Here is an 11,461-nt window from a genome sequence, read left to right as displayed (position 1 = left end):
CATAGGTGTGCACAGCCTATTACCCCAATGCTCAGATACATATGCGCACACGCGTGTGTATATATATATATATATATATATATATATATATATATATATATATATATATATATATATATACACGTATACATGCATAATCAAACACACTCGTATTAATAAATGTAAATAAACATTTTAAAATGTAATTAAAAATGGACATGTCCAACCAGGGGATGGTGTCAGTAGGGCAGAGGATGCTTTCAGTAGGACAGTAGATGGTTTCAGTAGGACAGTGGATGATGTCAGAAAGGCAGTAGACTGTGTCAGTAGGGCAGTGGATGGTTTCAGTAGGGCAGTAGACAGTGTCAGTAGGGTAGAATTTGCTTTCAGTAGGGCAGTAGAAGGTTTCAGTAGGGTAGAAGTTGCTTTCAGTAGGGCAGTGGATGGTGTCAGAAAGGCAGTAGACTGTGTCACTAGGGCAAAAGATGCTTTCAGTAGGGAAGTGGACGGTGTCAGTAAGGCAGTAGATGCTTTCAGAAGGGCAGTGGATGGTGTCAGTAGGGCAATAGAGAATTTCAGTAGGGCAGTGGACTGTGTCAGTAGGGCAGTAGATGGTGTCAGTAAGGTCGTAGATGGTGTCAGTAAGGCAGTAGATGGTGTCAGTAGGGCAGTAGATGATTTCAGCAGGGCAGTGGACAGTGTCAGTAGGGCAATAGATAGTTTCAGTAGGGCAGTACATGCTTTTAGTAGGGCAGTGGACGGTGTCAGCTGGGCAGTAGATGGTTTTAGTAGGATAGTAGACGGTGTCAGTAGGGCAGTGGACGGTGTCAGCTGGGTAGTAGATGGTGTCAGTAGGGCAGTAGATGGTTACAGCAGGGCAGTAGACAGTGTCAGTAGGGCAGTAGATGATGTCAGTAGGGTAGTGGACAGTGACAGTAATGCAGTGGACAGTGTCAGTAGGGCAGTAGATGGTTTCAGTATAAGGCAGTAGACGGTGTCAGTAGGGCAGTGGACAGTATCAGTTTTCTCAGGGGCAATCTGCACCACATGGGGTGATTAGGGTGTGCCCAGGCAACAACTTAATCAGTGCAAAGGCTGGAAACAAAATCTCAACTGAGTGCAGTCAAATCTGTGAAAATTAACTGATCGGTTGCTATGGGCTACCGCGGCACGCCCATCCCCCTTTTGCCGTACATCTAAAGCCTGTACAGCTCGCAGCATTTTCCGATAGCCCTTGTCATTTTTTTTAGATAGCTTTAAAAAAGAAAAAAAAAAAAGTTTTTGAAAACTTTTCTAAGAAACTTCTGCAACTTCATTCCACCAAAAAAAAAAAAAGAAGAGGGAGAGAAAAGTCTTGGGAGGGGCTGTAAGTTTGAGGGCAATTTTGCCTTTTCAGAAGTTAAAAGTCAGCATGTACTTTCATTGTTCCCTTTTCTCAGCTGTGGAAGAAAACTAGTTAACTCACAAAGAAGGGACCTGCTCGCATTCAAGCTCACTATATTGCCTGTTCACTGGCAGCTATTCAATTTAGCTGTCGTGATATCGAATTGCAGTTAAAGTCTGGCAGCCGGCCAGAAGTAAGCCTATTTAAAAAGACAGCCTGCTCCTACAGTAACCAGTCTCTTTACAAACTCTACTGCAGTCTACAACTGGTGGGAGATATACAAAGTAGTTCTTTTATTTTTATTTTATTATTTGTGTGTTCCTCCTTTCTTGTTACTTTGTTACTCTCTTTTTTTTTATTTAACTTCCTATTTTTTTTTTCTTTTGGATAATCCAACAAAACTCCTTGTTTCAAAAGTTTAAAAAGCTACAGATTTTTAAACACTTTTTTTTCTGTTGCATTATTTTGAGGATTTTACACTTGATTGCAGGACTGCAAAGAATTACCGGATTTTGCATTCTGGCTAAAGAAGTTTGTGATTAAAATAGATTATTTTTTCTTTCTTTTTTTTTTTTTTGACATAGCAAACCTGTTGCTTCTGATTGCAGCAACAGGTCCCCGACAATTGTGTTAGAAGACAGCAGCACCTTGCTTTGGTGTGTTTAATTTTTTTTTTTTGTTAGTCTTTTGTTTTGCAATTGTAGGCTGCAAGGGGTCATTAGCTGGGAGTGCAACCCCATCACTCCCCCCAACTTTGCATTGCTGTGTGCACCACTTTTTAAAGGGGATTTTGCTGCATTTTTTTTTTTTTTTTTGGTGGGGGGAGAAGCACTTTGCCTGGCCAGATGATTGTGCCTGCCTGTTTCCTGCTCACCCTGTGCCTGGGGATGTGTAAGTGCCTGGGCTCCTTTGTCCACTGCGAGCCCTGCGATGAGAAAGCCATGTCCATGTGCCCACCGACCCCCGTCGGCTGCGAGCTGGTGAAGGAGCCCGGCTGCGGCTGCTGCATGACCTGCGCCCTGGCGGAAGGGCAGTCCTGCGGGGTGTACACCGAGCGCTGCGCCGGGGGGCTCCGCTGCCTGCCCAAGCAAGGAGAGGAGAAGCCCCTGCACGCCCTGCTCCATGGAAGAGGGGTCTGCCTGAACGAGAAGATATACAGGGACCAGGTCAAGATCGGTAAGAGACTCTCTGCAGCTCAGCTGCCAGTCACTCCAGTTTGCAGGATGTGATTGACAGCTGTCAATCAAAACTCATCTCTCTCTCTCTCTCTCTCTCTCTTTTTTTTTTAAATTGTATTTCTGATGCAAAAGTGAGTCAGCTATGTAAAGAGATTACATTCTGTAACCTTCCCCAACCTTATCACACCCTTCTCTTTTCAAGTTCATGTTAAGACATAATCTCAAGTGTCATGTGGACTTTGAGTCAGTGAAGCTCAATGCAATTTTTTTTTTTTTTTCCCCAAGTGTAGATGAAACCCTGCAGTTTGCCAAAATGTACTGTCACATGGGCTGTTACTAGGAAAAGAAATAGAGTGATGATAGGATTATCATTGCATGAGATATAGATTATAATATTTGAGATTGGGAGCTGTCCAATTAAAGTTTGCATGCCGTTAAAGCGTTAATCCTGCATGGTTTGTGTTATTAATATCAATATTTGAGAATGGGAGCTGATCAAAAGTCAAGTCCTAGTTTACCTCCCCTTTTTTTTTAAAGAGTTAAATTATTCATGGCTTGTGTCGTCAGGTATTGGTTCTCAATATTATAGCCTACATGCCACCAAAGAGTTAATCCTGCATGGCTTGTCTTGATATTGGTTGGTTCTCAATATTATAGTCTTCACAGTCCATATCTACATGCCATCAAAGAGTTAATCCTGCATATTGGTTATTAATATCAATGTTTGGGAATGGGAGCTGATCAATCAAAAGTCAAGTCATAGGTTACCCCCTCTTTAAAGAGTTCATCCTCCATGAATTGTGTGGTCAAATATTGGTATTTAGCATTCTTATTGATATGTGTGAATGGGAGCTGATCAATCAAAAATCAAGCTGTAGTTTACCTCCCTTTTAAAGAGTTAACCCTCCATGACTTCTATTGTCAGATATTGGTTCTCAATATCATAGTCTGCATGCCTTAAAGAGTTAATCCTCCATGGCTTGTATCATCAGATATTGGTATTCAGTATTATTATCAATATGAGTGAATGGGAGCTGATAAATCAAAAGCCAAGTCCATAGTCTGCCTCCTTATTAAAGAGTTAATCCTCCATGGCTTGTATAGTCAGATATTGGTATTCAGCATTCTTATTGACATTTTTGAATGGGAGCTGATCAATCAAAAGTTGTAGTTTGCCTCCCTTTAAAGAGTTAATCCTCCATGGCTTGTATTCTCAATGTATAGTCTGCATGCCTTTAAAGAGTTAATCCTCCATGGCTTGTATCTTCAGATTATTAGTATTATTATTATCAATATGAGTGAATTAGAGCCGATCAATCAAAAGTCAAGTCTTTAGTTTACCTCCCTTTCTAAAAAATGAATCCTCCATGGTTTGTATCGTCAAATATTGATATTCAGCATTCTTATTGATCAATCAAAAGTCAAGTCATAGCTTACCTACATTTAAAGAGTTAATCCTCCATGGCTTGTATCATTAGATATTGGTTCTCAATAATATTAGTCTTCACAGTCCATATCTACATGCCATCAAAGAGTTAATCCTGCATATTGGTTATTAATATCAATATTTGGGAATGGGAGCTGATCAATCAAAAGTCAAGTTGTAGCCTCCCTTTAAAAGAGTTAATCCTCCATGACTTGCATTGTCAGATATTGGTTCTCAATATCATAGTCTGCATGCCTTTAAAGAGTTAATCCTTCATGGCTTGTATTATCAAATATTGGTATTCAGTATTATTATCAATGTGATTGAATAGGAGCTGATAAAACAAAAGCCAAGCCCATAGTCAATCCTCCATGACTTGTATTGTCAGATATTGGTTCTCAATATTATAGTCTGCATGCCATCAAAGAGTTAACACTGCATGGCTTGTATTGTTGTTGGTCATTACTTATTATCATCAATATTTGTGAATTTGAGGTGATCAATCAAAAGTTGAGTCGTAGTTTGCCTTCCTTTAAAGAGTTAAACCTCCATCACTTCTATCATCATATATTGGTTCTCAATAATCAAGTCTGCATGCCTTTGAAGAGTTAATCCTACATGGCTTGTATCAGATATTGGCTCTCCATAGTCTGCATAGTCCATAGTCTGCATGCCTTAAATAGTTAATCCTCCACAACATGTATTTATTTATATTGACTTTCAGGGTTTATCAGTAACCTTGTAAGCTTTGTGAAAGCTGAGCAAATACAACTCAAGCCCATAGATTGCATGCTCCTAAAGAGTTAATCCTGCATAGCTTGTATTAGATCTTGATCTTCTTCAATATTTGTGACTAGGAGCTGATCAAAAGTCAGGGCAAACTTTGCATGCCCTTAAAGAGTTAAACCTAGATGGCTTGTATCGTTTTGATAATGGTTATCAATATTTGTGATGTGTACCAATTAATCAAAAGTTAACTCATAGTTTGCCCCCCTTTTTTTTCAAAGAGTTAATCCTCCATGGCTTGGATCCTCATATATTGGTATTCAATATTCTGATCAATATGTGTGAGTGGGGAGCTGATCAATCAAAAGTCAAGTTAATTTGTCTCCCCTTAAAGAGTTAATCCTCCATAGCTTGTATGGTCAGATATTGGTAATCAAGATGTGTGAGTGGGAGCTGAGCAAACCAAAAGTCCAAGTCATAGGTTACCCCCCTCTTTAAAGAGTTAATCCTCCATGGCTTTTATGGTCAGATATTGGTAATCAGTATTATGATCAATATGTGTGAGTGGGAGATAATTAATCAAAAGTGAAATTAGTTTGCCTCTCCTTAAAGGGTTAATCCTCCATGGCTTGTATTGTCAAATATTAGTATTTAATATTACCTATGTGTAAATGGGAACTGATCAATCAAAAGTCAAGCCATGGGTTGCATGCCCTTAATACGTTGAGCCTCAATGGCTTGTATTGTTAAATATTGATATTTAATAACCTCAATAACTGTGGATAGGAGGAGTTCATCAGTCAAAAGTGAAGACTATAGTTTAGCATGCCTTTTTTTTTTTTTTTTTTTTTTTTTTTAAAGATAATCGCCCCTATAGATATTAAATGTTTGCATTTAATGTTTATGGAGGCTAAGCAAGCACATAAAGAGTTAACCCATAGCTCGCATTCCTGTAATATGGATTTTCAGTGTTATCGGTAAAGTGGAAGCCGAGCAAGCTCAATCCAAGATTGCATGCACTTAAAGAGTTAACTTTTTTTTTTTTTCCTCCCATGCCCCATGCTTGCAGCAGATGCTGAGACAGTTTTGCACATACCTACTAAGTTCTGTTTACTAGTGCAGCGAAGCCCTTGTGTAGCCGGGTCCCCCCCCCCAGCCAGCACTGTTGTGACTAATGCTAGTGAGCTGCCTGCACTGAGGAGTTGCATCATCATTTCTGTTCAGCTTCTGTGGAATGCATCCAGCCCCCTTCTCTCCCAATCCCAGATGATTGCAAGGCGGGCGAGGGGTTAACTTTTGCAAAGTCACGATTAACTCTTGGCTGTCCGGGCTGCAGCTGTGGCGAAGGGAGGGGGGGGGCGGCGGCGGTTGGGACTCTGCCTACCTGATGTCCTTCGATCCCAATCCGTTCGTAGGCTGAGACTGCTGCACGGATTTTAGGAACGCTTTGCATTGGCGATGATGACCCCTGTCTGCAGGAAGGCGCAGCACTTGTTCTTTTTGCTGCCAACAACAAAAGGTCATCGGCGAGGAATTTTCCTTTTTTTCTTTTTCTTTTTTCCTCTTCGCCATCCGCCGCAGCACACCTGTAATTAAGTAGCAATGTATACATTCCATAGCAGCGTTACTGGTAGCTCCACCTGACCTGTGGGGGGGGGGTGGTCATTGTCGGGCTGGAATTTTGATGGTAGACATTTTTATTTTTTGGTGAACTAGAGAGAGGAACTGGTTAAAAGTTTGTTGAGAAATTGCACAATTTGCTGGCAAGGGGATTGCGGGGTCCACACCTAAAATGTTCTGAGACTGGTGCCAAATGGGTGCTTTGAGCGCTGTGTCTAAAGCCAGATTTAAAAAGAAAAAAACTGCTAAAAGTTTTGAGCATTGCATTGTGGTTCAGTCACATCGGAATGGAAAGCGCTCTTTGGGGTTGATTTACTAGAGCTGGAGAGTGCAAAATCTGGTGCAGCCAATCAGCTTGCAGGTTTTATTGTGAAAGCCTAATTGAACAACAGGAAGTTAGAAGCTGATTGGTTTCCATGCACAGCTGTACCAGTTTTAGTAAATCAACCCCTTTGCGCAGCTGGAGCACAGAACCTGCCATTAAATTCTACAGGTGTTGGAGAAATGCTGTGCCAAGAAGTTAAGGAACTCTCATTGTTCCAGATGCAGCTAATAGTCACACTAATGCAGTCATAAAAGGGTGCCAACAAAGGGTTAACTCATTAAAAATTCTTTAAAGAAATTCTAATTCATTAAAATAAAATTCATTTTCGTTTTCTATTAAAAAAAAAAAAAAAAAAAGTGTTTGCACGTGCGACTTCGCCCTTTTAAGAGGCGTGCCAACCAATCATGTGTGGTGCCACGCCTCTTTCGGTCTTCTTCATCAGCCACAGTTGCTGCAAATCCCAGGTTTTCCCCATTTCTTCCACCCTGTGAATAAAGGAAAACCTGTATCCATTAAGGCCTTTTGCATTTCTAAAATGTATATCTTTAGGGTTCCTGAAGGGGACCCCAACCCCCCCCCCCCCCCCCCCCCCCGCCCAATGGGTAATCCATATATACGAGAACGCAGGTGAATGGATCAGCGTGTCTCTGAATGTCACAAACGGATCCACCTGCGTTGCTAGCTTGACTTTTTGGACAGCCTGCGGTACTAGTAGTCACCGAGGATCGGAGCCGAGAGGCGGTAATGGAAAATCTAGCCGCTGTAACATAAAAGGTTTTAAGAAAATTTTGAAATAGCTTAGCGGAGATTTGAGACGGCGCCAAAATATTTCGGAACTTTTGGTTTATTTTTGTGAGGCTGTGACTGGGCCATAAATTCTTTTCCTCTGCAGTATTGTGTTGCAGAAATGGGTGTTGGCTCTTGAGGGACTGCAGGTGCCAGCATGCAGTTGGCATATGTATATATGTGTGTGTGTATGTATATATGTATGTATATATATATATGTATATGTGTGTGTGTATATATATATATATATATATATATATATATATATATATATATATATATATATATATATATATATATATATATATATATATATATATATATATATATATATATTACATGTGTACATAAGTAATTGAATTTAACTTGGTATTAACCTACAGTCATTATTTTCACAGCAGCAAAGGGGGGCAGTGTTGGGAGCCTAAAAGATAGGTGAGCAGAGAGTGGCAACCCACCAGTCTTCTGCTGCTCCTTAACTGTCCATTGACCGGCTGGAGGTGAGGGACCAGAATTGCAGTGGGGAAGCAAGGTCACCAACTTGAGTATGTTCTTTGACATATGAGAGAAAAGAATGATGACTTATCAGTCTTCTGCTAGTCCTTAATTGTCCAATAACAGGCTGGAGGTAGGACCAGAATTGCAGTGGAGAAGTGAGGGTGGAGAAGTGAGGTCTTCTGCTGCTCCTTATCTGTCCAATGACAGTCTGGAGGTTGGAAGGTGACCAGAACTGCAGTGGAGAAGTGAGGTCACCAACTTGAGTATGCTCTTTGGCATATGAGAGAGAGAGAATGATGACTTATTAGTCTTCTGCTGCTCCTTCACTGGTCAATGACCAGCACTACAGCTTGGTCACCTTCCTGGCCCCTGCTTAACCACAGTCAAGAAAAGTAGGGTCATCAACCTATCTTGTGTGGTATGAAAGAAAGAGAGTAAAAATGATGGATGATTTATCAGTCCTCCCTTTTTTTTTTTTTTTTGTCCCATAACAGGCTGGGGGTGGGGAGGTGACCATAGTTGTAGTAGAGAAAAGTCAGGTCACCAATTCGACTTTGGGACAAGAGATAGGAGAATGATGAAAGAAATGGGAAGGTGGACCAAACTATTAACTGCAGCTGGAAAAAATAAGGACACCAACTCAACTATACTCTTTGGCACCATAGATAGAACGATGACTCCTCAGTCTTCTGCTGGTCTTTCATTGGCCAATGACTTGGTGAGAAGTTGGACCAAGCTGTATTGCTTAACTGTAGCTGGGAAAAGGAAGATCACCAACCCAATTATCCTGTGTGGAACGAAAGAAAGGAGAATGAGGACTCGTCAGTACTCTGCTGATCCCTCTTTGTCCAATGACAGGCTAGGATTGGAAAGGTGACCACAATTTCAGTAAAGTCAAGTCGACAATTTAAATATTTTCTTTGGCACAAGAGATAGGAGAATGATGTCTTCTGCTGCTCCTTCTTTGTCCAATGACAGACTGGAGCTGGGAAGGAGATCATAACTGCAATAGAGAAAAGTCAGGTCACTAATTTGACTATGTTCTTTGGCATGAGAGATAGAATGATGTCTTATCAGTCTTCTGCTGGTCCTTCATTGGCCAATGATGGGCTGGAAGAGGGGGGAAAAGAGGGAAGGTTGACCAAGCTGTATTACTGAACTGCAACTCAGAAAATTAAGGTCACCGACCCAACTATCTTGTGTGGCACGAATGAAAGAAGAATGATGACTCCTCAGTCTTCTGCAGTTCCTTCACTGGCCAAAGACAGGCTGGGGATGGGAAGGGGACCAAGTGACAATGCAAACTGTAGTTAAGAAAGGTCAGGTCCCCAACCCATCAGTGATGTTTTGCATGACTGGATGGACGGAAAGACAAAACTTTTGGTAAAACTATGCCTATTTATATGTGTACATTCCCTGGAATTCAACTTTAACTAATCTTGGAAAGACACTCTCTGAACATCAAGGTGCCAAAACTCCCAACTGGTCCAGATGCCGGAAGGGCATGTTCTTGTAGTTCTTCAGAATTTTTGGGGGCAAGCCAATCCCGTCCCAGACATTCCTAGTTTTCACAGCAGATGTTGGCAAGCTCTTCTGCTGTTGTAGAATTACAGATCATGACCCATATCTGGCTTCCACCGTGACATGGCTTACATAAGTCCAAGTTCCACGTTAACATGAAATGGACTATCGCAAAAGGCCTACGCGCTCCCAGCAGTAGGGGGGTTAAACTTCCTCCCGGCAAGGTTCCCCCTTCATTATTTCTGGCGGCATGCCCTCGTTTAGCCCTGCGAGGTATAGTTGGCACAGAATCGCTTATGTAACATGCGCTGTATAAATGAAAACCAGAGGAGTGACAGTCGGGTACAGTGAACGATCCCAGCTACAGCTGGAAAGTGACAGCCTGGCTTTGTAACTTTTGGGATCGTTCTTCAGCCTAAAGGAATATAGAATTTAGATTATTTTTTTTATTATTATTCCAATATTGCTTTACAATATTAGCGTTTGGGTCGTTCTACTGACCACAAAGACGTTCTTAACCCCCCCAACCCTGTGCAACGCACATGCAGGATGCTTGCATTCACTTGACTGGTTCTTAATCGGTGTACTTTGCCCACCGATAGCAACAGGAATTAATAACCTGCCAGAGCACTCAGCCGCTACCTCTGAAGCTAAGGGGGATCGGATGGGGGAGGGGGGGGCAGTAATAACCATTAGTGTGAATGAGCCCTAAGGTTGAACCTCAGCCAAACCTTTTTGGATAGAGTAGAGAAGGGTTAGCCTTTGTCAGATATTGCTGTCTAATGCTGGCCACACGCCAATAGAATTTATTTTGAAAAAAATTATCTTTTTTAGAACACCCTGCATAGCACACTCCTAATACCTGCACTTTACGAACAGTGCACCCCTGAACTCTTCCCTCTGTACATGAAAACAGCCCTGAATTCTGCAATATGTACGTAATGCACCCCTAAACTCTGCACATAGGGCACCACTGAACTCTGCACTCTGTTTGTAGTGCACTCCTGAACTCTTTACTCTGTACATAGCACACTCCTGAACCATGCACCCTGCACTCTGTATGCAGCACACTCCAGATACAACCAGCCCTTTGAGGGCAACCATATTGCTGATGTGGCCTGTAATGAAATTGCATTTGACACCCCTGTTTTAGAAAGTTTGTTGGATTTTGTAATGGGCATAATAGGGTCAAATCGACTTTAATGTTTTTTTTTTTTTTTTTTTTTTTTACTGTAGCATGAAGGAAAAGTTGGAGAAGGATGCAAATTATTATTTTTTTTTTCTCCCCAATGAAATTCTAACTGCAAATGTGGTTTTCGTTCAGGGGAAAAAAATTGTACTTCTTGTGTTGCACATGTGCATCCCAAATTCAAACATAAAATTCAAAACCTAGGCATAGCAATCAAATTAATTTTTTTTTTTAAGGTTTCCATAAAAAAAAAAAAATGTGAATCCATAATAGTGTTGAATGAAGAATGTTTCTGAATTTCGGCATGAATGTTTGAGTGAAATTCTACTGGTGATTTGCCAGCTTAGTGGGTAAATCTCACCTTTTTGGCACTTGTTGCTGGAATAGATATCTCAATAGGGTGATCTCATTTCACTTCCTGTTCTGATGACCACCGTTACATTTTGGGTTCCCTTTTCTGACACCAGTCTCCAAACCAGAAATGGAAGGCAAACCTCTTGTCCAAACATTGGCAAGTAGAAAGTGGAGAAAAGCCTTGTTGGAGACTCCCGTGTGGATTCCCCAGCAGGCTGAGTGCAGGAAGCGCCTCGTTCTTTCTCTTTCACTTTCTGTCCCTGTTAGTGGCTCTCTCTGCTGACTCATCACCAGCTGACAATTCCTTGAAGTCATCGAATAGGCTACACGGTAAGCAATGAGTTTTGAATTCTTGAGCCTTCGGCAAAGGGCGGTGGAGGGTGCACTCCTGACGCCAGGTGGAGCTCGTGGTTTGCTGCAGGTAGCAGCAGTTGAAGGGTATCTGGGTCCCCTTGATTTCCTGCTTGCCTTGTCC

General features: G+C 41.5%; 1 protein-coding gene across 1 annotated transcript in view; it reads left to right on the top strand.

Moving 5' to 3' along the window:
• The first annotated feature begins 1,607 nt into the window (after nucleotides 1-1,607).
• Nucleotides 1,608-11,461, top strand: part of IGFBP5 (insulin like growth factor binding protein 5) — a 33,868-nt gene continuing 24,014 nt past the window's right edge. The window contains exon 1 of the mRNA XM_077450037.1: nucleotides 1,608-2,539. Within this exon, the coding sequence (XP_077306163.1) occupies nucleotides 2,209-2,539 (331 nt within the window). The 5' untranslated portion in view covers nucleotides 1,608-2,208. The remainder of the gene's footprint in view (nucleotides 2,540-11,461) is intronic.

The sequence above is a fragment of the Lithobates pipiens genome, unplaced genomic scaffold (genome assembly GCF_037356315.1).
Source record: "Lithobates pipiens isolate NorthernLeopardFrog02 unplaced genomic scaffold, aLitPip1_a1.2 Scaffold_22, whole genome shotgun sequence".
In the NCBI taxonomy this organism is placed as follows: Eukaryota; Metazoa; Chordata; class Amphibia; order Anura; family Ranidae; genus Lithobates; species Lithobates pipiens.
The sequence above is the reverse complement of the archived record's forward strand: the minus strand, read 5'-3'. Positions and strand labels throughout refer to the sequence as shown.